Below are 23,498 nucleotides of genomic sequence, written 5' to 3' on the forward strand. Positions count from 1 at the left end.
GTATTTTGAGGTTGTGTTCAAAGAAATGGAACGTTATTGAAAAGATAGTGATATTTAAAAAATGACAGCTGATGAAACTATTTGATTGATGTATCGTAAACAATTAGAAAAATAAATCTATTAATAAATATTTATTTATAAGAAAAAATTATTGACTTTGAAAACAAAAATGTAAATGTCTTATTATATGTATAACTTACTATACAGTAAGTTATACATATAAAGTTACTCTTTATAAAAATAGAGCATATTCAAATAAATATGGCTAATCTTTATAAAGCAAGAGCAAACTTTTTCAACTGCCATGAAAAATAATATAATAATTTAATAAAATATGTAAATAATTATTATACAAAATAAAGTATTATAAAATAAAAACATAGCACCACTTTTTGAATAGTGTCACTTAAAAAATTAAAAAGCATGGTCTTTAGTAAAACAAGAGGGTTTTTAATAAACATTCATAAAATAAATTAGACTTTTTAGATTTTAGAAGAGATTAAGTTATAATGCTGCAACAATTTATGAAAAGAGAACATTGCAAATATATTTTTTGAACATCAACAGGTCATCCACTTCTGACTGCTCAATAACCATTGAACATGTTTGACATACTCTGGAGTGTGGGAGTGTGTGAAACCCTGAGTCTGTCCCGAGAGACTGATATTTATACCACTGAATAACTGGCTCTGTGACAATGTCTACAATACAGTGGTACAAAGAAATCAGCTGATCATAAAACAACCAGTTACTGTAGGCCTACAGTACATGACAACCTTAAATAGGACCTAAATTGGCTTTTCCTGATGTGACCTATTCAGGAAAAATTCCAGGCCTCACTTGTTACTGAAGTGGGTAGGCTATCTGGATAGCTATGATCTTTCACACAGTATTAGTCTTTTGACAAAAAAACAACTCAACATGCATGGAATAAATGCTCAATAGCAACATTGTCACTGGCATGGTACAGTATATGTCAATGTGCAGTGGATTAAAGTAAATCATGGTATGATAGGGAAATAACACCCAAACACACATGGATCCCTGTGGACTGATAGTGGAAGCCCTTTATATGAGTGGTGGCGGTGCCTAGCATTATTTCACTAATCACTACCTGAGGTAGCACCAGATTATCGTGACTAATCTGTCAGGTTATACAGTGGGCAAGATTTGGCTGCTTTCCTATATGGCAGCCCTAATAATGCCTATTGCATGCATGCCTTGTGCTCACATTTGTACACATTTAAAAGATTACAGGGACATGGCATATGATGCCATAGTAGTCACACACACACACACACACACACATTCTGTCTCTCAGACTGCACACACACAATAGAATAGAATATAAGTACTGTCTACACACACCCACTCAAATTTTTTGGACACATATCACATTAGGAATTTCAAGCAAAAGCAAACATACTGTATACAACACAACACACACGCACGGACACGCACACGCACACGCACACACACACACACACACACACACACACACTTCTGCTCGACTGTGATCCTTGTGTGACTGAATGGATGGCATTTTCAGTTACAGTACTCTCCACACACAGCGACACAGCAGCTGGGTAAACACTGCATTTGCATACTACTGATGATGTCAATGGGTCTTCACCATTCCCATCTATCATAAATGTTGTGAGGCTTTTAACTTTTCTTTTACACTGTACACTGTACTCTGACCATGGACTTTGCCAGGTCACCCTTATCCAGACCTCAACAGCACTTCCTGGATAAATACATACACCATGTCAGCTTTGTGAATACCGCCCACTGTGTTCCATGTACAGACCCTATATACAGTACATAGAATCTCTCATCTCTTCCCAGACAAACCTCAGACAAACATCAGCACTTCCAAGCAGTCCTGGGTCAAATATGTCAAATGTGTCGGAGGAGTGCTTGATTTAGCTCAACGCTTGCACTTATGGGACTATTTCATTGGTTCCATTGTACCAGGCAAACGAAATTACTGTTAGTGCAGCTCAAGCATTTGATGTAATTGACCCCAATCTGCTTCCAAGCAGAACGATTTCAACAAGCATATGACAATCTCCTGTCAGTCTATACCCCCAATCCATCCTGTCTCCTTACCTGTAATCTGTATGATAGAAAAACAATTATTTGGCCCTAATTTCACCACAATACTCTGGCTTGATAGTATCTGAGCATACTCCCTATTGATCGCCCTGCTGAGAAGATTACCCTAATAGCAGGGATTACCTCCCCACACGCGGGGGGTTGGGGACGGTGGTGTGTGTTAGTATGGAGCTGTTATGGACAAGGCCATGGATGTGGATGATAATGTCTATGTATGTATGTATGTATGTATGTATGTATGTATGTATGTATGTATGTATGTATGTATGTATCTATCTATCTATCTATCTATCTATCTATCTACCTACCTATCTATCTACTGTATCAATCTATCTATCTATCTGCTCTCTCTCTCTCTCTCTCTCTGTCAGTTTGTCTGTCTCTCTGTCTGTCTGTCTGTCTGTCTGTCTGTCTGTCTGCATCGTTAATTGTACAGACTCTGTGCATTCATCATAGGCAATTATTAGCCAATCCCCAAGGCAGTCTAAAAAAGAAGAACCGCGATGACACTCTCTCAATAGATGTAATGACTCGGTCATCATCAAGACATTCAGTAGAGTATTTAACGACAGTGCTTCTTCCCCTTGAGGAGGCTCAATAGAGGTCAATAGTAGGGCACACCATGACCTCTGAGACAACATCTTGAACAGCCACTTTCAATTGAAACCAGAGGCACGTTTTATGTCGTACTCTGTCATGGTGTCACCTCAAAACACATTGTTCGGGCCTACACTTGTTCTCAAAATGTGTCAGATGCAAATACTTTCTATGCCCACTGGTATACAGCTATCACACAGCTAGCATCTATACTGTGCAGTTAGCACACAATACAGTCTAGGCTATATTCTGTTTGTATTATGTTTTCCTTATTACAGTACAATACAATACAATGTGATACAATAATTAAAATAGAAGCAATTGCTGAAGTCATGCAGTTGCTGGGGGAATTGAACTACCAAAGTTGCTCGTGCTGGCTTTGGGTTTTTAGACAAGCCAGACCAAGAGACTGAGAAGCCATTCAACAGTGGAGAGAAAAGGAATTCTAGTAATCTGCTGCTGATCCTATACAATAGAAGCCTTGTCTCTTTTGTTTGGGCACTCACTAACACAAGTTTGTGTACGTGCACTGACAATGATAGAACCAATAGACCCCTTAGGAATAGGAGAAAGGTGCGCTTGTGAATAGAAAAGGTATACAACAAAAGGTACAATTAATTGGGAATAACCTTGACCAGCACAATGATTTTTTTGTTGTCTTTGAAGTCCCCTCAAAATAAGATTAAAAGTATAGGCCGAGGTCTATACAGTGGATTCTTCTTTTGGCTGATGATGAACATCAACTTCACCCCTGGAATTTAACCCTTTAGGAGCAATGTTTGACTATAAATACACTGTGCCACAATTACATGTTTCTGAACACAAGTACATCAAATGCAATTGTTTGCGTAAGAACGGACCACTTTTCCAGAAACCGGCCTCAATCAATAAGGTTACTGTAGCCTGTAATAATTACAACAATAACAATAAATTCCCTTACCTGCCTAATTGACGGCTAATCATGTGAATTTTCCACTATCGACCCCGAGAGAAGCAATAAATGTCTGTAGAAATGTGTCAAATTCTGTTCGGGTTAAAAGTCCTTCAGTTGAATATTACTGCTGCAGATGCAGGATGAATTCCTGGCGTGAATTCCTCTCGAATGCGCCCGCAGTGCAAAGTTTTCAGTCGGGTAGTTTAATCACGGTCCCGATGTCCCGTTTCGACTCGCTACCCTTAAAAATAGAATCGACTAAGTTCCCGACAGTAACAAGCGATGAGGCTTCCACACAAAACAACCCATCAAAAGTATCGCGTATAGCTCCGCCCTGTGTTTGAAACAGACCTCAGTTTCTTTGGATATGAAAACAGTTATGCTTCAAATCTCTTGGATCTCCTTTCTTTCAATGGAGAGAACGGAGCTGTTGGTGAAATCCCTCACCCTGGCTACACAGTCACATCCCCAACACTGACAAACAATTAATGCTATAAATAAACGTGCGCATAACCCCCGTTGGGTCACCTACAAACACAAAATATGCGAGGAGCATACTTGCCTGTGTGTTGTTGGTGTTATTAAAAGCCCAGGGCAGAGTAGGCTGCTGTATGCATCGATAGCATGCGTCAAAGTGAAGATGTCTGCGTGACGCCACCTCCACAGTGGCTGATTGTTACGTTATCTCTGTGGATGTGTAATAAAGTAGGCAAGCCATCATGACTCACGTAATAACAACAGGACCCAAGGGCACAGGTGAAACCCCAGGAGTTCAAACACAGTACATTTGCTCTAATGTAGCCTACGGCATGTCAATCCTCTAGAGTGTATTATATTATTTATGTTAAGACCATCATATCCTCTGTACCTATAAAGAAAATGGAATTTGTTTGCCTGCTATTGATAGTGTAAAATAATGAACGGATGCCTCTCTTATGTCACTTTCCCTGTTTCAGTTCCTGAACTTACTGTAACATTTCTCTTCTCTCATGTAAGGTGTTTGAATTAATTTCACTTGTTTAATTTCCTGAGCCCAGTGGTTCATTACACCTGGAACAATGGTTTAGGGTCTGAATACTAAACAAGTATTGCGAATATAAAGACAGTGGAAGTGATGTTACTAGCCAACATTTCTCATCAATTCCACCTATTTGAAATGCATTCATATTCAGATACACCTGTACGAAGCTCATTAAAACATAAAATTAAGAACACAAGGTGCAAGAGAGATAAATGAGACTTAAAACAGGTAACATTTAGAAAAAAATAAAATGTAAAAAAAATAAAAAAATAAAAATAAACGACAATGTTTGTGTGAATCCGAATCTAGGAGCCAATTCAATAAAGGCCTGCATTAGCATTTTCAATTCAAGGCAGAAAATAATAGAAATTACACAGTGACACTCTTCTTGATATGAGGCATACAAGGAGGCGAACAGTAACAATGTGACAGATTGTAATTATTAATCCATCCCAAAAGAAGAACATGGCAACAGTGGCAGTGAACAAGAGGAAGACAATACAATTCTACAATCTATCTCCGCCACGCTGCCTGAATTATATAAAGCTTGACAGATTTGCTTTGTTTCTGAAGACTTTACGAACTGACTGCTTGACTAGGTACAACACATGTAATCAATAGGAAAAGAGACGGCACCACAATTACTAGAATGTTCATTAAACCTCACAAGGTTGTCATGTCAGTTGGAGAGTGTTGATTTGTGTCTCCCATCTCACCAATGTGGGCAACAGCTGTCACTATACCAGCACAGGACAAAGCCCAGTGTCTAGCCCTACCATTAAGCAAATGCTCCAGTTTTGTTCATGTGTCTGAAAAGACATGCAATGCGATCCTCTAATCTCCAATTACCCCATAGAAACATAATCTCCCCACCAGCCACCCCCCAATCACTGGGCAACTAGTCGTGAGCTAGTAGCTTATCTGTGAAGATGGTAAAACAAAATAACAATCACTAAAAGTTAATTTATCATACCAAAATGCATGCAATCTAATGCATATTTGCAAAGATGTGACCTCCTGTTGTGTTTGCAGTTGTAGAGATAACTTCTACCCTCATTGAGACTCCAATTAAGATGTTTATCAGCAGTAATGTAGCCTAGATACTCAAGTGGTATGCATAATTGCATTTGTGTATGTACATCTCTTTTTTCAATTAGTTTTTTTATTGTGTCTCTTTTTCTATGTCCTTGTTGAGGCTTCTTTAAGACATGGAGGGAATAAACTGCTCTTCAAATGGGGGAGGGGCAGTTCTGACCCTGATCACCTCTCTTTCAGACACACAAACAGACCAAGTCAGTCTCCTAGCAAAATGTGCATGCAGTCATAGTAGTGCACCACCACCATAACATGCTTATCTGCATGTTCCTGTAGTGTGGAATCTGCAGGTTTTCACAAAGCACTACTAAAGGGTTAATATATATATATATATACATAAGGGTTATATATATATATATATACACACACACACACACACACACACACACACACTACGTTAGCAACGCAACTACGTACAGTAGTACTATGTAGGCTGTATTAAGCATTAACTTCAAATGGTTAAGGTAAGGGTTAGGGTTAGGCACTCCCTTTGAGTGGTTAGGGTAAGGGTATGTTGTCAGCGGAAAGCAATTAGCATTAGCAACATGAATTAGGAAACAAAAATGCTAAAAGCACTTTACAGTAAGTGCTTAAAAACGTCCCCACCCCCAACCTACCACCTTGCAATCTTCCTTTTGTAGCCCTCTGCCGGTTGCTATTGCCTGATCCGTGCATGGCCACACGCCTCAGCCGGCATGGCATGCAGGTGCATGCAGTAATGGCCTAAAACAGACACAGCAGAACTCAAGCCTGGAATCTGGTGGCAAGATGTGGTTAAAACAAGCTTGAACATCTGTACCTCTACAGTTCCTTATAAGCCTCTGGTTTGGATAGCATAAGATAACATAAATAGCAACCTTTCTTTGAGACAACTGCAGCTTTGATCTGGGGATTTCTTTGAGAAGAATGCCAAGCTTTATCACGCTTTAGCTGGGGAGGTGAAAAGTAATTCAACATGATGATCAATGTACACTGTGCCTGTCAAATAAATTGAATTAAGTAACACAGAAAGGATTCATGACTCCAATCCAATCTTTGCTCATTGTTTGCAGTGATTCCAAAGAATTGCGATGTAAAATGTGTTCTCTTTCATCTTGTTTGGGGAGGAAATTTCTGTACATAGTATCCCTATTTCAGGGCACCAAAAGTAATGGGACAGATTAATATCATGTCCAAATTTGGCACTCGTGTTTAGTATTCGGTCAACAATCCTTTGCTTGTAATAACTGCCTGAAGTCTGCGACCCATTGACCACACCAGACGCTGGGTATCTCTGCCAGGCTGTGCTCTGTTTTGACGTTGGGATGCTATGCTCTTTGAGGTCTTTTGCCTAAAATCATCAGGAAATGAAATGCATCTTCAATTGGATTTAAATCTGAAGATTGACTTGGCCAGTCAAGAACTTTCTGCTTTTTGGCCCTGAAAAACTCCCTCAGTGCTATAACAGTATGTTTTGGGTCATTGTCTTACTGTATGATGAAGCGCCATCCAATGAATTTGGAGGCATTTGCTTGTGCTCAAGCAAACAAGATGTTTCTGTACACTTCAGAATACATTCTGCTGTTACTATCAGCAGTTACATCAACAAGTTAGGCAGTTCTAGTGGTAGCTATACATGCCCAAACCATAACACCCCCTCAACCGTGTTCCAAAGATAAGGGTTATCTTGGGCCGATCCTTTTTTCTCCAAACTTTCCTCAATGACTCTGGTACATGATCATATTCATCTTATCTGTCACAAGACCTTTTCCAGTTCGTTTTTTTTCCCACTCTGTAGTTCGGCTTTTGAAGTCTTCTGCGGATGGTAGTCCCACACATTCACGCCTACCTCCTGGAGAGTGTTCCTTATTTGTCAGATAGTTGTTTGGGGATTTTTCTTAATTTTTGTGAGAACTGAATGAATATGTTTCTGATTGATTCCGATTGTTCAACCTCATAATGGTTTCCTTGACTTTCAGTGACACCTCTTTGGTCCTATATATATAACAATGTACCCGATCTCTCTCCCTCCAGGAAAAAAACATATTCTTTGCTTGATTGTCCAATATTGTATCTTGACTGATAGCAGCAGTCTGTCATGTGACTCACTGAGGCCATCTTCTGGTGGAAAGAGATCATGACATCAAATCATTAAAAATAAACTTCAGGGGTCTCATTTAGAACATTTGCTTAGATGTTCTGCTAAATACCCTGGGGATAACAATTTTTTGGAGACAAATTATTAGAAAGAATAAAAGTAATACTGATTTAATTGTTTTATTCAAGAAAACAAAAACAAACAATGAGTTTGTAGTCACGGTGAGTGCATTTGTGACATCATAGCCTCTTCTCAAAGCCTGCTTATACAGGCATTCTGTGAGTGAGACCTGTTATGGGGGATCAGGCTGACACCAATTCATAAGAAGCCACTGACAGAAGCAACCTTGAATATCAGCACCAGCCGATCCTGCTACTATACCATATATGTGGATAGTCTGTGTTGCGAAGACATCTGTTTTGGTTTCAAATCCTTGAAATCTCAACCTCTCAACCATATGTTACTGTAGCAGTAACAGTGTAGTATATAGAGTTATTGGTGATTAACTATTGTAATTGGTGATTCTAACTTATATGTGGACAATGAAGCAGACTCAGAGGCCACAGAGTTCATTAATATATTCAACTCCATGGACTTCATTGCCCATTCTTCATTCACTTCATTACCATATCTTCACATTGAAGTCCAGTGGAGAAATTATGAACTCATCCAACTCCAGAGAAACTGTTGCAAAGGCTGAACGTAAATGGAGAAAGACAAAACTACAATTGGGGCATTATAAATGAGAAATATGAGACAGGCTATTATTTACCAGTGATAATCAGGATAATCCAAAAATGCTTTTCTAACCCTAACCTGATTAACCCTGCCCACTCAATTTCCTGCCATTTGTAGAGCCATATACTGTAGGTCTGCAGTTACAATAAGAAGGATTGGCAGGGAAATGTGGCTCTGTATTGTTAATACCAAAGCATATTTTAATATTAATAATAAAATGAATGACTCCATTTCACTTAATCTAACACTTTGTGCAAAGAATTGTTTCGTGTGGGTTGACGAGAGCAAGAACGGTCACGTGAGAATAAACCAAATGAGGCTTTAATAAAATTGCAAGTGAATACACATCCACACGGCTTGAATGGCTTATAAATATACTCACAGATCACCCAGAACGACAGTCAGGAAGAAGGAGAAATAACTGCTCCCTACATTCTGCTTGATACCCACAACTCTATCACATACTATCACACCTCCTATCAGTGATCACATCAGAGTTGTTGTCAGGATGAACCAATCAGACCTCATTTTATCAGTTACAGAGTCACATGACACTCAGTATTCAAACGGTCGAGAGAGAATGCAGACAGTAATCCACAGTTACTCAACTTCAAAGTGAGACAATCCCTTTGTCTGAAGGAGTTAACAATGGCCATTTGGCCCATCAGGGGAAGAGATTTGGTTTGTCCGCCTTCAGCTCTCCTGGTCCAAATGTGATGAATTTGCTGATTTTCAGATTACTATGTCATCTCACATCTCACCCTGTGGGGGCACTCTAGACTCATTTGCCTTGGTCAGTGCAGATATACTGATCAAAGTGGTTGCAACACTGAAGCCTTCTACCTGCCTGCTTGACACTACTCCCACCCAAAAACCATTGTTAACTACTTCCTACAGACAGGTATTTCCCCATCCTCTCTGAAAACTGTCATGATGATCCCCCACCCCCCACCCCCCCTCCCCATTAAGAAGAGTCATTTAGATTCCTCTCAGCAATTACAGACCCATTTCTAACCCTCCTTTTTTGGTTTTGAAGCAACTGAGCGCTTTTTCTTGCTCATCACAGAGACAGCCCTCGTCAAAGGAGTGAATGACCCCAGAATCAATGCGGACGCCAACAAAAACTCTCTGTCTTAGTTCTCTTGGACTTTGAGTGCAGCCTTTAATACGGTTGACCATGAAATCCTATTGGACAGACTGGTTCAGAACTGGGTTGGCCTCTCTGGTACAGTTCTAAACTGGTTCAGGACACTATGCAAAGACACTACGCAAAAACCACACTGCTCTGTGCTGTTCCTGAGTCGTTGGATGTACAAACTGTTTTTGCCGTCACTGCTTGATGCGGGCCGAGTGGCGTCGCCACTGAGAGTGCGCCTGGCCGCTGCCCCTGCGACCTCTGTGACCACTGTGACCTTGACAAAGTGCTGTCAGTGCTGGCTAAACCGCCCTTTGAGCCCCTGGAGTTGGTGTCTTTAAAGCACCTGTCCATGAAGGTGGTGCTCTTGCTGGCTATTACCTCCACCAAGAGGGTCAGTGAACTTCGTGCTCTCTCTGTGAGCACTGGATGTTTCCGAATGGGTCCAGACAAAAGACATTCTTTGAGGAGAACCCTGTATTACATACTTACATGTTGGTGGCTCTGCCAGATGGGCACCGTCTAGTGCCTTTGCTCGATACCATCGAGTCAATGTTGCCTCCACCAATGAGGTCTGGAGGACTGTACTTGGTGTGGCCTCCATTTCGTCGGAGTCTTGAGTCCCTCGTTGGAGTCTCGAGTCTTGAGTCCCTCTTGGACAGAGGGACACAACAACGGCTGCCCTGAGCTCAGTCCTGATTGGACTTTAGCTCTTGTGCAGCCCAGGCCTTGTAGTTCACCGATTGATCTGGCACTTTGATACCTTATTGAAGTGCTACAATATTGTGCTACATAACGAAGGTTAGGTATGTACTGTAACCACGGTTATGTGAGGTGATTGGATCACAACAAAACGTTTGTGTGGCGATCTATGGCGCCTGAAAAAGGACAGGGAGTGGAAGTTGTGCCGTGGCCGTGGCCGCAGCCGAAGCACTCCATTCCAAGTCCTTAGTTGGAATGTATCCTTCCGCACAGAAGGATACCGTATTGGTGTGATCCAATTAGCTCACATAATGCGTACCACACGTAACAGAACCTTCATTTTTCAGTATCCTTGTCAAATAGCTTGCCCAGCTTACAGACTGTCCTCCTCTCGCGACACTAATAGCTTAGTGGAAACAGTATTTATTATCATTGGCTCAAAACCAATTAAGTTTTTTTTAGGCACTTGTTTTCGGCCATGTTTATTAGCAGTGGTAGCAATCTGTTTTTGATAAACAAGGTAATGGACGGGTCTTTTATTGGATTACAATGGCGCCAGTGAGGGCCACAATCTACACAATCCGGGTCAAAAGAGGGACAAGAATACATTATTTCATCAGTGCCTCAGTGGTATGTGATTGTCCACACAGCTGTATCTGCATTGTATTTTACAATGTGGATATACTTTCTTGTTTGATGTTTCAAGTAAATGAATACTGTAGCTACATAGCACACAAGGTTTGTATTTCTATCCCCAAGACCTCATATGCCCAAGGAAATTATTACGGACCAAATATATTTTCAGTGCTCATGAAATAATGTCTTAATCTCCAAATGTAATAGTTTCCAAAAAACGAAAATGTAGGTTCAAAGATGTACAGTGAGCACTGTGTGTGTGTCGTGTGTGTGTGTGTGTGTGTGTGTGTGTGTGTGTGTGTGTGTGTGTGTGTGTGTGTGTGTGTGTGTGTGAATTGGGAAGTGACATCACCCTGACAGTCCATATACCAGCAGTGGGTAAGTGTGGGGGAAAGCATTAACTACCCGGGTCCGGGGCGTTTGTCCCTGGAGAGAGAACCAGGAAGTAGCCAACCTGCAGCTGCACCCTTCAGCCTGTATAACACCCCAGCCTCCTTCCAGCGCCTCACGCAGCGTTGCCTGGTGGGCTGAGCACACAATCATCTCTTGAGTGACTTGGATTCTGTCCTAGTCTGCTCCCCTCCAGACTCATCTTGTGCACCTGGAGCAAGTCTTCCACCGTCTGAGGGATCATGGCTCGTAGCTCCAGCTGGGGAGGTGTCATTTCTTGAGGCGGGAGGTCAAGTACCTGGGGCATGTGGTTGATAGCCAAAGGCTCTCTATGGATCCAGACAAGACCAGTGCTGTGAGGGACTGGCCAGTCCCTGCCACTGTGAAGCAGGTGCGTTCCTTCCTGGGCTTTGTGGGGTGCTACAAAGGATCCTTTGGCTCCAGTGTTTCAATCCATGTTTGGTACCCTTTAGAGCTCTGCGAGTTAAACCTTCTGTCTGCCATATTTACCACGTGTGATTTGCGATTTGAACCCCACGTTTGCAGTGTGAGTTAGAGCACTCTAAGTATGATGCCCAATGACCCAGTGTGGCTCGTTCTGTCGCATGCCTGTCACCCTTTGTGTGCTGTGCTGTGAACTTGCATGAGCTGCCATACACCTGTCCATACACCTGTCCTCTAGGGAATCCAGGGTTCTCAGAGTAGACATAGGGTTGCCAGAGCTGGTTTGTTGAACTGGGCAAAGTCAGTCCACCTTCTCCCCCTTAGCCTTTTAGCCTTTTAGCCGGTAGCGCGATTTAGCCATTTAGCTCAAGCTTCCCCCTTTGTATGAATATCCTCATGAATTTGTAATAAAATTGTATCTTTTATTCTTCCAACCTGCCTACTTGTGGGTTGTGTTTGGGGGATCATGAAGAACCTTGTGGTGTTCGAGAGGAGGGTTTTTCAGTATCCTTGTTAAATAGCTTGCCCAGCCTACAGACTGTCCTCCTCTCGCGACACTAATAGCTTAGTGGAAACAGTATTTATTATCATTGGCTCAAAACCAATTAAGTTTTTTTTAGTCACTTGTTTTCGGCCATGTTTATTAGCAGTGGTAGCAATCTGTTTTTGATAAACAAGGTAATGGACGGGTCTTTTATTGGATTACAATGGCGCCAGTGAGGGCCACAATCTACACAATCCGGGTCAAAAGAAGGACCAGTATACATCAGTATTTCGTCAGTGCCTCGGTTGTATGTGATGATACAATGCAGATACATCTGCGTGAAGTATCAACCATCAGCAAGTTCACAGACGACACCACGGTGGTAGGCCTGATCAGTAACAACGACGAGTCGGCCTACAGGGAGGAGGTCCGGCACCTGGCGGTGTGGTGTGCCGACAACAACATGGCCCTCAACACCAAGAAGACCAAGGAGTCTCTCCAGCTTCATGTTTCTGGGTGTCCACATCTCAGAGGACCTCTCTTGGACCCTCAACTCCTCCACCCTGGTCAAAAAGGCGCAGCAGCGTCTATACTTCCTGAGGAGACTGCAGGAAGCCCATCTGTCTCCTAGGATCCTGGTCAACTTCCATCGGTGCACCATCGAGAGCATTCTGACATGTAACATGCAACTGTATCACCGTGTGATATGGCCGTGTGGTATGGCAGCTGCTCTGTCTCCGACCGGAAGGCCCTGCAACGGGTGGTGAAAACCGCCCAGTACATCACCGGTGCCCAACTCCCTGCCATCGAGGTCCTCCAGTGCAGGCGGTGTCTGTGGAGGGCGCGAGGCATCAGTAGGGACACCTCTCACCCCAGCCACAAACTGTTTTCCCTCCTCCCATCCAGGAGGCAGGACAGGAGTCTCCGTTCCCGCACCAGCAGGCTTAGGAACAGCTTTTTCCCTGCAGCTGTTACTCTGCTGAACTCAGAATCCCGGCAGTAGCCCAGACCCCCCCCCCCTCCCAGCCACCCTCCTCCACCCCCCAGCAAGAGGAACATGGACTCCCGGTATCAGTGTACCCTCCCCCCATACCTCTACTGGCTGCACACTCACGACTTCAATTTAGCTTTTGCACTACTGCTTGTTTGCACATCGCATATTTATTATATTGGTCTCTAATTATACATCTTACATATGTAACATACCTCAAGACCTATTGCCCTTTATCTATACTCACTGTAATAACTTATACTGTAACACTGTCTACAATTTCATGTCTTTTGGTTAGATGCCAAACTACATTTTGTTGTCTCAGTACTCTGAGCAATGACAATAATGTTAAATCTAATCTAATCTAATCAATCTTAGGAAAAGGCTGTTGAATAATTATTTGTTGTGAATATTTTGGCTCATGAAAAAGAAAATAAATTGATAGCTCAAATATGTTGCATACCAAGAAATGTGGTCACAAGGCGGATACAGTGGACACATTGTGATATCATAGCATTGTAATACCAAGTGTAGATGTGCTGAACCTTGATCTGATATAGGTTATATATAGTTATAGGTCTGATCAGATGTCGAATGTTACATGTTAATAACAGGTCTGAACAAGCCCTGTGTGATCATGTTGTCTGTAATGGTTTATTGTCAGTAAACATAGCTGACAGGAATAAGTCAGAACCGTGATAAGAATGATGAAGAAACATTTATGACTCTCAAGCTGTCATAAATCCATATTGATAGGGAGTTCATTTGACAACGGCATGGTAAGGGAGTCTACTGTTTGTGATGAGGACTACCAACAGCTGACAGGGTTTTGTTCCTATATGGGAAACCTAGCAACCGGAGTCTTGTCCATATACTGTACACTAATCTTGACCATATACACTAATCCCCAATAACAATGAGAGATACACTTATCTTTTGGGGGTGATATAACAATATGATTTGATAGATTTTCTGTACTGATTAACTGCAGATCACAAACAAAATCACTACAATACAACTCAAAGAGGCCTACAATGTAACATACACAGTATGTGAGAGGTGAGAAGAGCATATGTAGATCCTTAGCAGCTGCTGTGCTTATGCCTCAACCACAGAATATTTTGTGCAACACCTGTAACGCTTTATTTTACATCCAGGTATTTACCGAGTATTTACTTAAAGGGGCAATCTGGGATTCTGGGAACAACAAAGTGTTCACACTGACATATGGGTAAACAGCTAAATGATTTGGGCTTGATAAATGTAACCACTCTCAAATTCATAGATGGAGCTATGGATGCAAGGACTGAACCATCCATGAGAGCATAAATGATAGTTTTAACCATGTTTTGAAGGAAGTGTTAATATTAATTAATGTAAAGGTAAAAAAAAAAAAGTGTACCAAACCCAGATTGCCTCTTTAAAATGTACTTGTTTAAAATTATAATTACCAAATAATTGCATATTTATTATACTTTGGTTTATTTGTTGAAATGTTTGAGGTACCAGACTTACTTACTTACTTACTTAAATACTAAGTAAGTACCAGTATAAACCGACTATAAAATAAAGCTTTACACACAAATCCTCCCCACACCATATAAAACTATATGAGAACTGGGCTTGTAAGGACTGTGTAGGTGGAAAATGTTACTTAAAATGGCCTGCTATCTCACAGTGTGTGCTCAAAGCAGAGCACTAATTTACATTCTATTCCATGAAGTTTCTGCCTCTGTGAGGCTCCTGTCTAGGCAGGAAATTGACAAATAAATTGATTAAGGGTTGGGTTTATTAATATCAGAGATGCACATTTCAGTGTTTATGTCATGTCAAAGGGAAATGTGTGTATTACATCATGGTTTGTTAAGTGTTGCAGAAGTCTGCTCCCTGTTTACAACAAGCATTTGTTTACCTTGCCATGCCATTGATAGGTTCATGCAACTGTTTCAGATTCAGCCCTTGTATTAGCCCGACCGGCCATTAGAGGGCACTGTTTCCAGTGCCCATTCATTTCCAGTGCGCACTCATGTCCACATCTCATAGAATGTGGACACAGACCACATTTGAAGACAGTCTGAATGGATGTCAAAAACAACTTATGTTGTTTAAGGCTACTGTATGGTTACAATTGGTATTAACATGCGACTTTTGTTATCTGAACATGATAATCAGATCACTATCACTGTCACTGGTATTAAATATTTAACAATGCGTCTCTTTAACTGTCAGCTGTGCCCACATTGTGTCGGCATTTCTTCTCCAATAAGTAAATAATACAGCCAGCACTCTTAAACAGAAATATAAATGATGGTTTAATGCATAATCAGAATCGTCAATGTGGATGCGTTTCGACCACATTAAACCATCGTAACCAAAGTAGCCAGATTGCGTCCACTGTTCGATCTTGCTGTTTTGAAGAAAGAGTCTGGACCACGCATATTAGGGAGAAAAGTTGATCTTTATTTCAGTATGACAGGAACCAGTACAGTTAACTTGCACAGACGTTATTACTAGTTCTGCAGCTAGCCTTCTGTCTTTTTGGGGCTGCCCCTTATATCACAAAAATGTACACACCCAAGGCATACACCCGACTCATGTCGTTATGTCTTTATCTCCTTCTAACATCCAAGCCTTTAACGTATGGACATCTGTTATTGCTTTAGAATCTAAGGCAATGACAGATGTCCAATACGTTAAAGGCTTGAATGTACACACCTGTCTCAGCCTTCTTATCTGACTGTCAACTGACCTTGCCACTTCTGCTTTATCTGCTGGTAGCCACTTCCCCATGAAACAGAGCAAAATGTACAACAAAAACCTCCTCAGTACTTGTCCACCCTACTAAACCTTCTCTGAACGTACCATGTATTTATCACCCATAATCTATCACTTCCCCCTTCAACATCATATAAGCACAGAATGTTGACAGGCATTAGAAATGTTTTGGCATCGTATATAGCTTATTAGCACATCCGTGAATGGGTAAATCTTAGTATTCCCTAGTTGCATCCATTGACTTTTGCGAGGAGCAATAAAGCATTTTACAGAAACGTAGTAACCTCCTCCTGACCATACCACACGAACTTGGCTAACACGTTGTTGTTTTAGCTCACAAGGTTTGTGATGGCATAAGGGACAATCACCGCGTTGACACCGGCCACAATGACATGGCTCATCATGGTGATAATGATGGTCAAAGGACTTAGTCCCAGGTATCCCCGTACCCTTAGTACACCACGCACACTTTGCACCGTGAGGACGTGGATGACACTGGTGACGTTATTGGACGAGCCCCCAACGCATGCGCCGAACGTTTACGGAAGTAGACCTATACTTGACTACCATGCATTTGAGCAACTGCAGGAGAATGAGGCACACTACTACGACAAATGATTGGTGACAACAGTCGGAGCGCATACCCTCCCCATTTCCCAAATGTGGAAGAAAACCAAGCACTGATTCCCAATTCATCAGGATTGTAATCATGATATTTAGCACCCTCTTTACGTGTATGATCGGCCAAATCGTTGATATGCTCAGAGTTATCCGGGATGTAATGTGCAGCATTCCGTGTCTAGCACAGCGCATGTACCACCCTGGGCGGCTAAAACAGTCTAAAGCTGCATGGTTCTGCATTACACTGGCGCGTATAGCCACCTGCTCGGCGGATAAAGAACTCACCGAAGTCACCTGCTCCCTTTCCAATACCCTCGGTAATCAAATTCATTAAATGGTATGGGAATCCCCCCCCTCTGTCTTTTTGGGGGCTGCCCCCTATATCACAAAAATGTACACACCCAAGGGATACACCCGACTCATGTCGTTATGTCTTTATCTCCTTCTAAGGCAATGACAGATGTCCATACGTTAAAGACTTGAATGTACACACCTGTCTCAGCCTTGTGTGAGAGGAAAGTGTTGTATCTGATGTATACTCTTCATTGCAGTAACAGAGAAGTTCGGGTTGACAATAAAACAAAAGACAATTTCAAACGCGCGCTTAAAATGGAGCGCTCTGTCTCGCTTCCTGGAGGAGTTTCTGCTTCCTTCAGATGCTGTGCCCTGATCGTTATGAGCTAGGCCTACTTTGGTTATAACTTTTTGTTTTTTATTTGGACCATTGCTTTGGGTCTCACATCAAGTCATTAGCGGCCAGAGATACAAATCACGGCAAACGCTGCTCGGCCGACGGTGGTAGGACTTTATAGCTTCCTGCGGGGCGCAGGCGGGAAAAAGCGGAGGGCCCCATCTGCTTTGCGTGCTGAGTAATCACTGTTACTGTGCTCGCAATCATTATTTATAGTTAATTCAATGAAGTGGGAGGGTAATGGATTTGTTAGTACAATTTACTGTCATTGTGGTCATTGTGGTCAGATTCCCTTGGAATATAGTTTACAGTGCCCACTCATGTCCACATGTCCGATCAGATCTCATAGAATGTGGACACAGACCACATTTGAAGACAGTCTGAATGGATGTCAAAAACAACTTATGGTTACTACTATATGATTACAACTGGTATTAACATGCGACTTTTGTTATCTGAACATGATAATCAGATCACTATCACTGTCACTGGTATTAAATATTTAACAATGCGTCTCTTTAACTGTCAGCTGTGCCCACATTGTGTCGGTATTTCTTCTCCAATAAGTAAATAATACAGCCAGCACTCTTAAATAGAAAAATAAATAATGGTTTAATGCATAATCAGCATCGTCACTGTGGATGCGTTTCAGCCACATAAAACATATGACACATTAAATGTATGTGAAACAGAGCAAAATGTACAAGAACATCCTCCTCAGTACGTCTCCACCCTACTAAACCTTCCCTGAACGTGCAGTGTATTTACCTCTGCATTGTGTTATTTTAATACATATATAACATGACACCATAATAACACATCACCCATAATCTATCACCACTGAGAGAAGAAATCTGAGTATGCATCCGCAACTACATCCGGAGATGGTTTGGAAAATCTGACCACAATCAGTTCATAGCGCGTCTTCTGATTATCGACACCTGTTGAATAATGTAGGCACAATCAGAATGTGGACCCGACCTGGATAAAGCAGCACAGTAATACCAAACGTGACCAAGGCCTATGTCAGAGATGATATGCTGCATTACTAATCAACAATAATATTTGAGATGCACACTTACACAGGCGACAGTCTTAAAGCAGTGTTTTACCATTTTTACACTTACATTATTTTTTTGTTATAGATATACTGTTATTGATCAATAACCTATTAACTACTAACTACGATGCTTCTTGCATACCACCCCAGATTAATGATGTGACTCATCAATCATATGACTTATCCTTCCTTAAAAGCACATAATGAGAATTAACATTGTTAGAAGTAATGCTCCATTTGAGAATTGTTTGTTTGCAATCAAACAAATATGGTAACTTCATGGTAAAATAAGAGCAATAGACAATTCTATGACTTGGCCAATTAGTTGGGTTCCTGAGCCAGTTGTGCCCACTAGGGGCCACTCATTTACATTTACATTTATGGCATTTAGCAGACGCCGTTATCCAAAGCGACTTACAACAAATACATTTGTCAGTCATCATAAGAAAAAGTAATCTATGCTAGAACCAGGTGCTATTGGCAGTCACAATGCTAGAAGAAGGAAGAATTATTATCATTATTATTATTATTATTATTATTATTATTATTATTATTATTATGTTTGTATTATTATTTATTTACGGCAGAGAAACTGTACAGGGGGGTAGTGGGGGTGAAGAGGTCTCTAGGAGGGGCAGTTAAGATGTAGCCTGAAGAGATGGGTCTTCAATCTACGGTGGAAGATAGGTAGTGACTCTGCTGTCCTGACAGCAGTGGGAAGCTCGTTCCACCAGCGGGGCGCCAGGACAGTGAAAAGCTGTGACCGAGTAGCCAAGGTGGAAGAGCGGAGTGATCGGACAGGAGTTTGGGGGCTGACCATTGCTTGCAAGTAGGGAGGGGCTGTTCCTTTTGCCGCCTGGTAAGCGAGCACCAGGGTCTTGAATCTGATGTGAGCTGCTACTGGGAGCCAGTGAAGGGTGCGAAGGAGGGGGGTGACAGAGGTCTGATGGTGGAGGCGGGGAGCCTGGCCAAGAGTGTGTTCCAGTAGTCAAGGCGAGAGATCACAAGTGTCTGGACCAAGAGTTGTGATGCTTCTGTCGTGAGGAATGGACGTATCCTTCTGATGTTGTAGAGGAAGAATCTACAGGAGCGTGCTCTCGCTGTGATGTTCGCCGCACAGGATAAGTGGTTGTCAAGGATCACCTCAAGGTTCTTGGCTGTCTGGGAGGACGTCACAGTAGAGTTCTTTACTGTGATGGAGAAGTCTTGGAGAGGGCAAGCTTTCCCCGGGAGGAAGAGCTATTGATTATTATTGTTAGCTCCTCACAGGTAGCCTACTCATCAAATCAGTGTCGGCTTCATACATAATCTATCACGCACGGCACAACACATGAACCCGTAAATTCTGTGTTTAGAAATGAATAAGTAACTGACCAGCTGCAGAGCTAATTGACCAGTTTGACATGGTGACAGCTAGCTAAAATGGACAGGTTTTTAAATAGTGCAAAAACTGCACTTCCACAAATGTGGCCATTAGCCTACATCAAGCAATGGGTTAAAGTTATGTAAATATGCATTAACAAAGATAGGCGAGGTGAGTGCTCAGTAACAGTTAAGTGAATTCAAACAAATTGTATTTGCACTGATCTTAAGTGAAAGGCCTAATAGGTTACTGTTATAACTACCAGGTTCATTGACCAACATTTACACTGCTCATAGCTTGACGACTGAAGTTCATTTGATTTTGCAGCAAATTATAACTACTTCCAGGTCTTTTAAGAAACTGGGAATGTGTTCTGGTTCTCATACAGTACATCAATTGATGATGGTGATGATGATGTACAGTATTTACTGTCCAGTCATTCTAGATGTTTTCTCAATTTACCTTTTGGTGAGTGGCTGACTATCTCAATACAAAGGGAATCTTTTCAGTGATATGGTCAGAATTGGGTTAGGGTTAGGTTCAGGTGTTTGAGAAATGCAAAATGCTCCAGCTTCCACCACACCTCCTTACTTTGTGCCCCCTCCAACATATAGGGTACCCGATGCCCCTGGTCTCCACCAGTTCAAACCAATGGAGGCTGGTGGAGGCAGAAATCAGACGACAGGCTCAATGTAATGCATGGAATGGTATGAGGAATGGTATTAAACACACGATTGATACCATTACTCATTCCATTCCATGCATTACAATGAGCCCGTCCTCCAATTTCTGCCTCCACCAGCTTCCCCTGGTTCAAGCCTATTTCATAGTGCTTTAAGGCAGACGAAAACAATCCAATCTTCTACAGTTCTATGAACCTCAGTTGTCATTGCTTACTTTATAAACTCATGCTTATTATAACGGAATAGGAACCTATAGTTTGTACAGTGCTCTATAACTAAAGAAACAGCAACACTGGCCATTCCCTAATACGACACACATTAAGCTGTTTGGGCTGAGGACCATGGGTCAAACATCATCATAAAACATCACCAGGAGATTATTTGAGTTAGTTCAGTTCAGTAAGTTATACATCCAATTCAATTTACACTTCATACCTTACTCACATAAATCTGCAAAAATAAACAAATTCATGAATTTACCTTGCTATCACATTCCAGTAACAGGTGGGAACGCTTTAACTTTCCCTTTCTTTAAAACCTTGAACTACAGATGAATTGCCATGAAATAATATTAAATAGAAATCCCCTGATGATGAACAATTCACATTAGGTCTCTAGCTAGCCCAAGTTATGAGTTCTTGTCATGTAAGGGTCATGTTCATTATTTTAGGGGCATGAATGCCCATGGGCATTTCCCATCCAAACCTGTGCTAAATTGAAGCATTACTGATTCTGACCTGAGGAATAGCTACTGTGCTGTAGGTCTTCCTCAGGTAAGGTCATTGAAAGAGCAGAGACTCTTGGGGCTGGGAAGATGTGATACAGTGGTGGACGGTAGCGCAGACCTCTTGGTGTACGACTGCGCTGTCTGGCTGTCCATGTTGTTGAGCGGGATACCCAGCTGCCCATCACCACTCTGGCCTTCATTGGAGTTGACAGCTGAGAGGCATGCCTTAGATGCCATTGCCAGGCTGGACTTTAAGACCAGACTGCGCAAAGCCTTGCGGTACTCTCTGCGGACCAGGCAGTAGATGACGGGGTTAAAGCAGCTGCTGGAGAATGCCAAACAGTTGGCCAGGGGGAAGAGGTAGGTCTGGACAAAGTAGAAGGAGGGACTGATGTCGGCAATGTCCATCTGGATCAGAAAGCTCCAGAGAGTGAGGATGTTGTACGGGAACCAACAGGTGCAGAAGGAGAGCACGACCACCGCCACCGACTTGGACACGCGAGCCTGGCGCCGAGGGTTGATCCCATTCAGGTTGTGCCGACAAAGGAAGCGTAACAGGAGCAGATGGGAGAGGATGATGATGGCGTAGGGCAGCAGGAAGCCGAGCAGCATCTTCAGAAGCTGGTTGAAGCCCAGCCAGGATGTGCCATCGGGGAAGCGGAGAAGGCACGCTGTGTCATTACCTATGCCCACCCTCCGGAGATCAGCGAAGATTGCCCTTGGCATGGCAGCTACTAGGGCCCCTATCCAGATGAGCACTGTGGACACCCAGGAATCACAGAGCCTGCGAGCTAGTGGCGCGGTGGGCTTGAGCGCAGTTGCCACTGAGCAGTACCGGGTCAAGCTCATGGCTGTCAGGAAGAAGCAGCTGGCATAGTAATTGAGGCCTGTTAGGAGGGAAACAGCCTTGCACATGACCAAGCCGAAGGGCCAGCTGTAATCCAGAGCAACGTCCACTGCCCAGAATGGCAGTGCCAGGGAAAACAGTAGGTCAGCCAGGGACAGGTTGAACACGAAGAAGTTAATGGCAGTCTTGGTGATGGTGCGGGTGGACCAGAGTAGATACAGAACCAGAATGCTCCCCAGCATACCGGCGACCGCCACAGCACAGTAGACCACTGAGATGACAGTACGCAGCCAGGGAGAGCCGTCGCCAGGGAAGTCCAGATCGTATACCACACTATTGTTGTGGTAGGTCAGGTGGGAATGGTTGCAGGATGGGTCCTCACTGCATCTGTGCAGGATCTGGTTGAAGAGCTCCAGTTTCTGGAAGTCAGCCTCTGACATTTCAGCTGTGCTCGAGAGAAGGTCCACTCAAAATAACAATTGCCTCTACTGAATAGTAGCTGGATAGGTGGAGTTTACAGTCAATTGAAGTTTGAGGTCTTCCTTTTTGCATTCACCTAAAGTCCAATTATGTATGCAACAACAGGAAAACACAGGGCACTCCTGGTTGGTTCTCTGAGTGGTTTGACATTATCTTCATCTTTAGTCATTGGTTGTTCTCCATTCTCTGCAAGGAAATAAGATATGCAAATTAGTGCCCCCTCAAAATCCCTACATCCTCACATTAAAGCCACAATCCGTAATTTGTGAAGCCGTTTTTGGATGTATACATTTATGATATATACCTATTGGTTCTTGAAGAATATTACTTATAGATGCCTCATGAGCTTAATAAAACTTGATCTTACCCCATCATAGCCCCACATATTATACAGTTTTACTGTTTCACTCCAATGTTTACAAACAACAGGAACTTAACAAACACTGTATAGCTTCAAAATATGTTTAAAACCGATTTGATGTCACAGACTGTCAGTGCTTGCATCTGTCTATGAATTCGATTTATCCAACCTCATCTCATCTTAATGTGGCGGAGCTGACGTTTTGTTGTTTTCCGAATTATGGATTGTGGCTTTAAGAGCTTTCACTTTGTATATTTGGCAAATTGTCTACAATTCAATTCCAGGACTGTCTGTTGTAATTTATATATGCAGTGAGGACCCATCCTTCAACCATTCCCACCTGACCTACCACAACAATAGTGTGGTATACGGTCTGGACTTCCCTGGCGACGGCTCTCCCTGGCTGCGTAGATCATTTCTGTTGGTTATCAGATTGATGGGTGTGTTTTTCAGGCAAAATGTGTGATTTTGAAACTGCGTAAAATCTGGAAAGATCATTTGGCAAGATGCGCGTGTGCTATTTCAAGA

At 42.3% G+C, this 23,498-nt stretch overlaps 1 protein-coding gene across 1 annotated transcript; it reads right to left on the reverse strand.

Annotated features, from left to right (window-relative positions):
- Positions 1–21,324: 21,324 nt before the first annotated feature.
- Positions 21,325–22,569, reverse strand: LOC310812145 (relaxin-3 receptor 1-like; the record flags this gene model as incomplete). Its single annotated transcript, XM_083680565.1, has 1 exon — positions 21,325–22,569. The coding sequence occupies one exon, from the start codon at positions 22,567–22,569 to the stop codon at positions 21,325–21,327; it is 1,245 nt and encodes a 414-aa protein (XP_083536691.1).
- Positions 22,570–23,498: the final 929 nt, after the last annotated feature.

Source organism: Argentina silus (assembly GCF_951799395.1).
Source record: "Argentina silus genome assembly, chromosome: 11".
Classification (NCBI taxonomy): domain Eukaryota; kingdom Metazoa; phylum Chordata; class Actinopteri; order Argentiniformes; family Argentinidae; genus Argentina; species Argentina silus.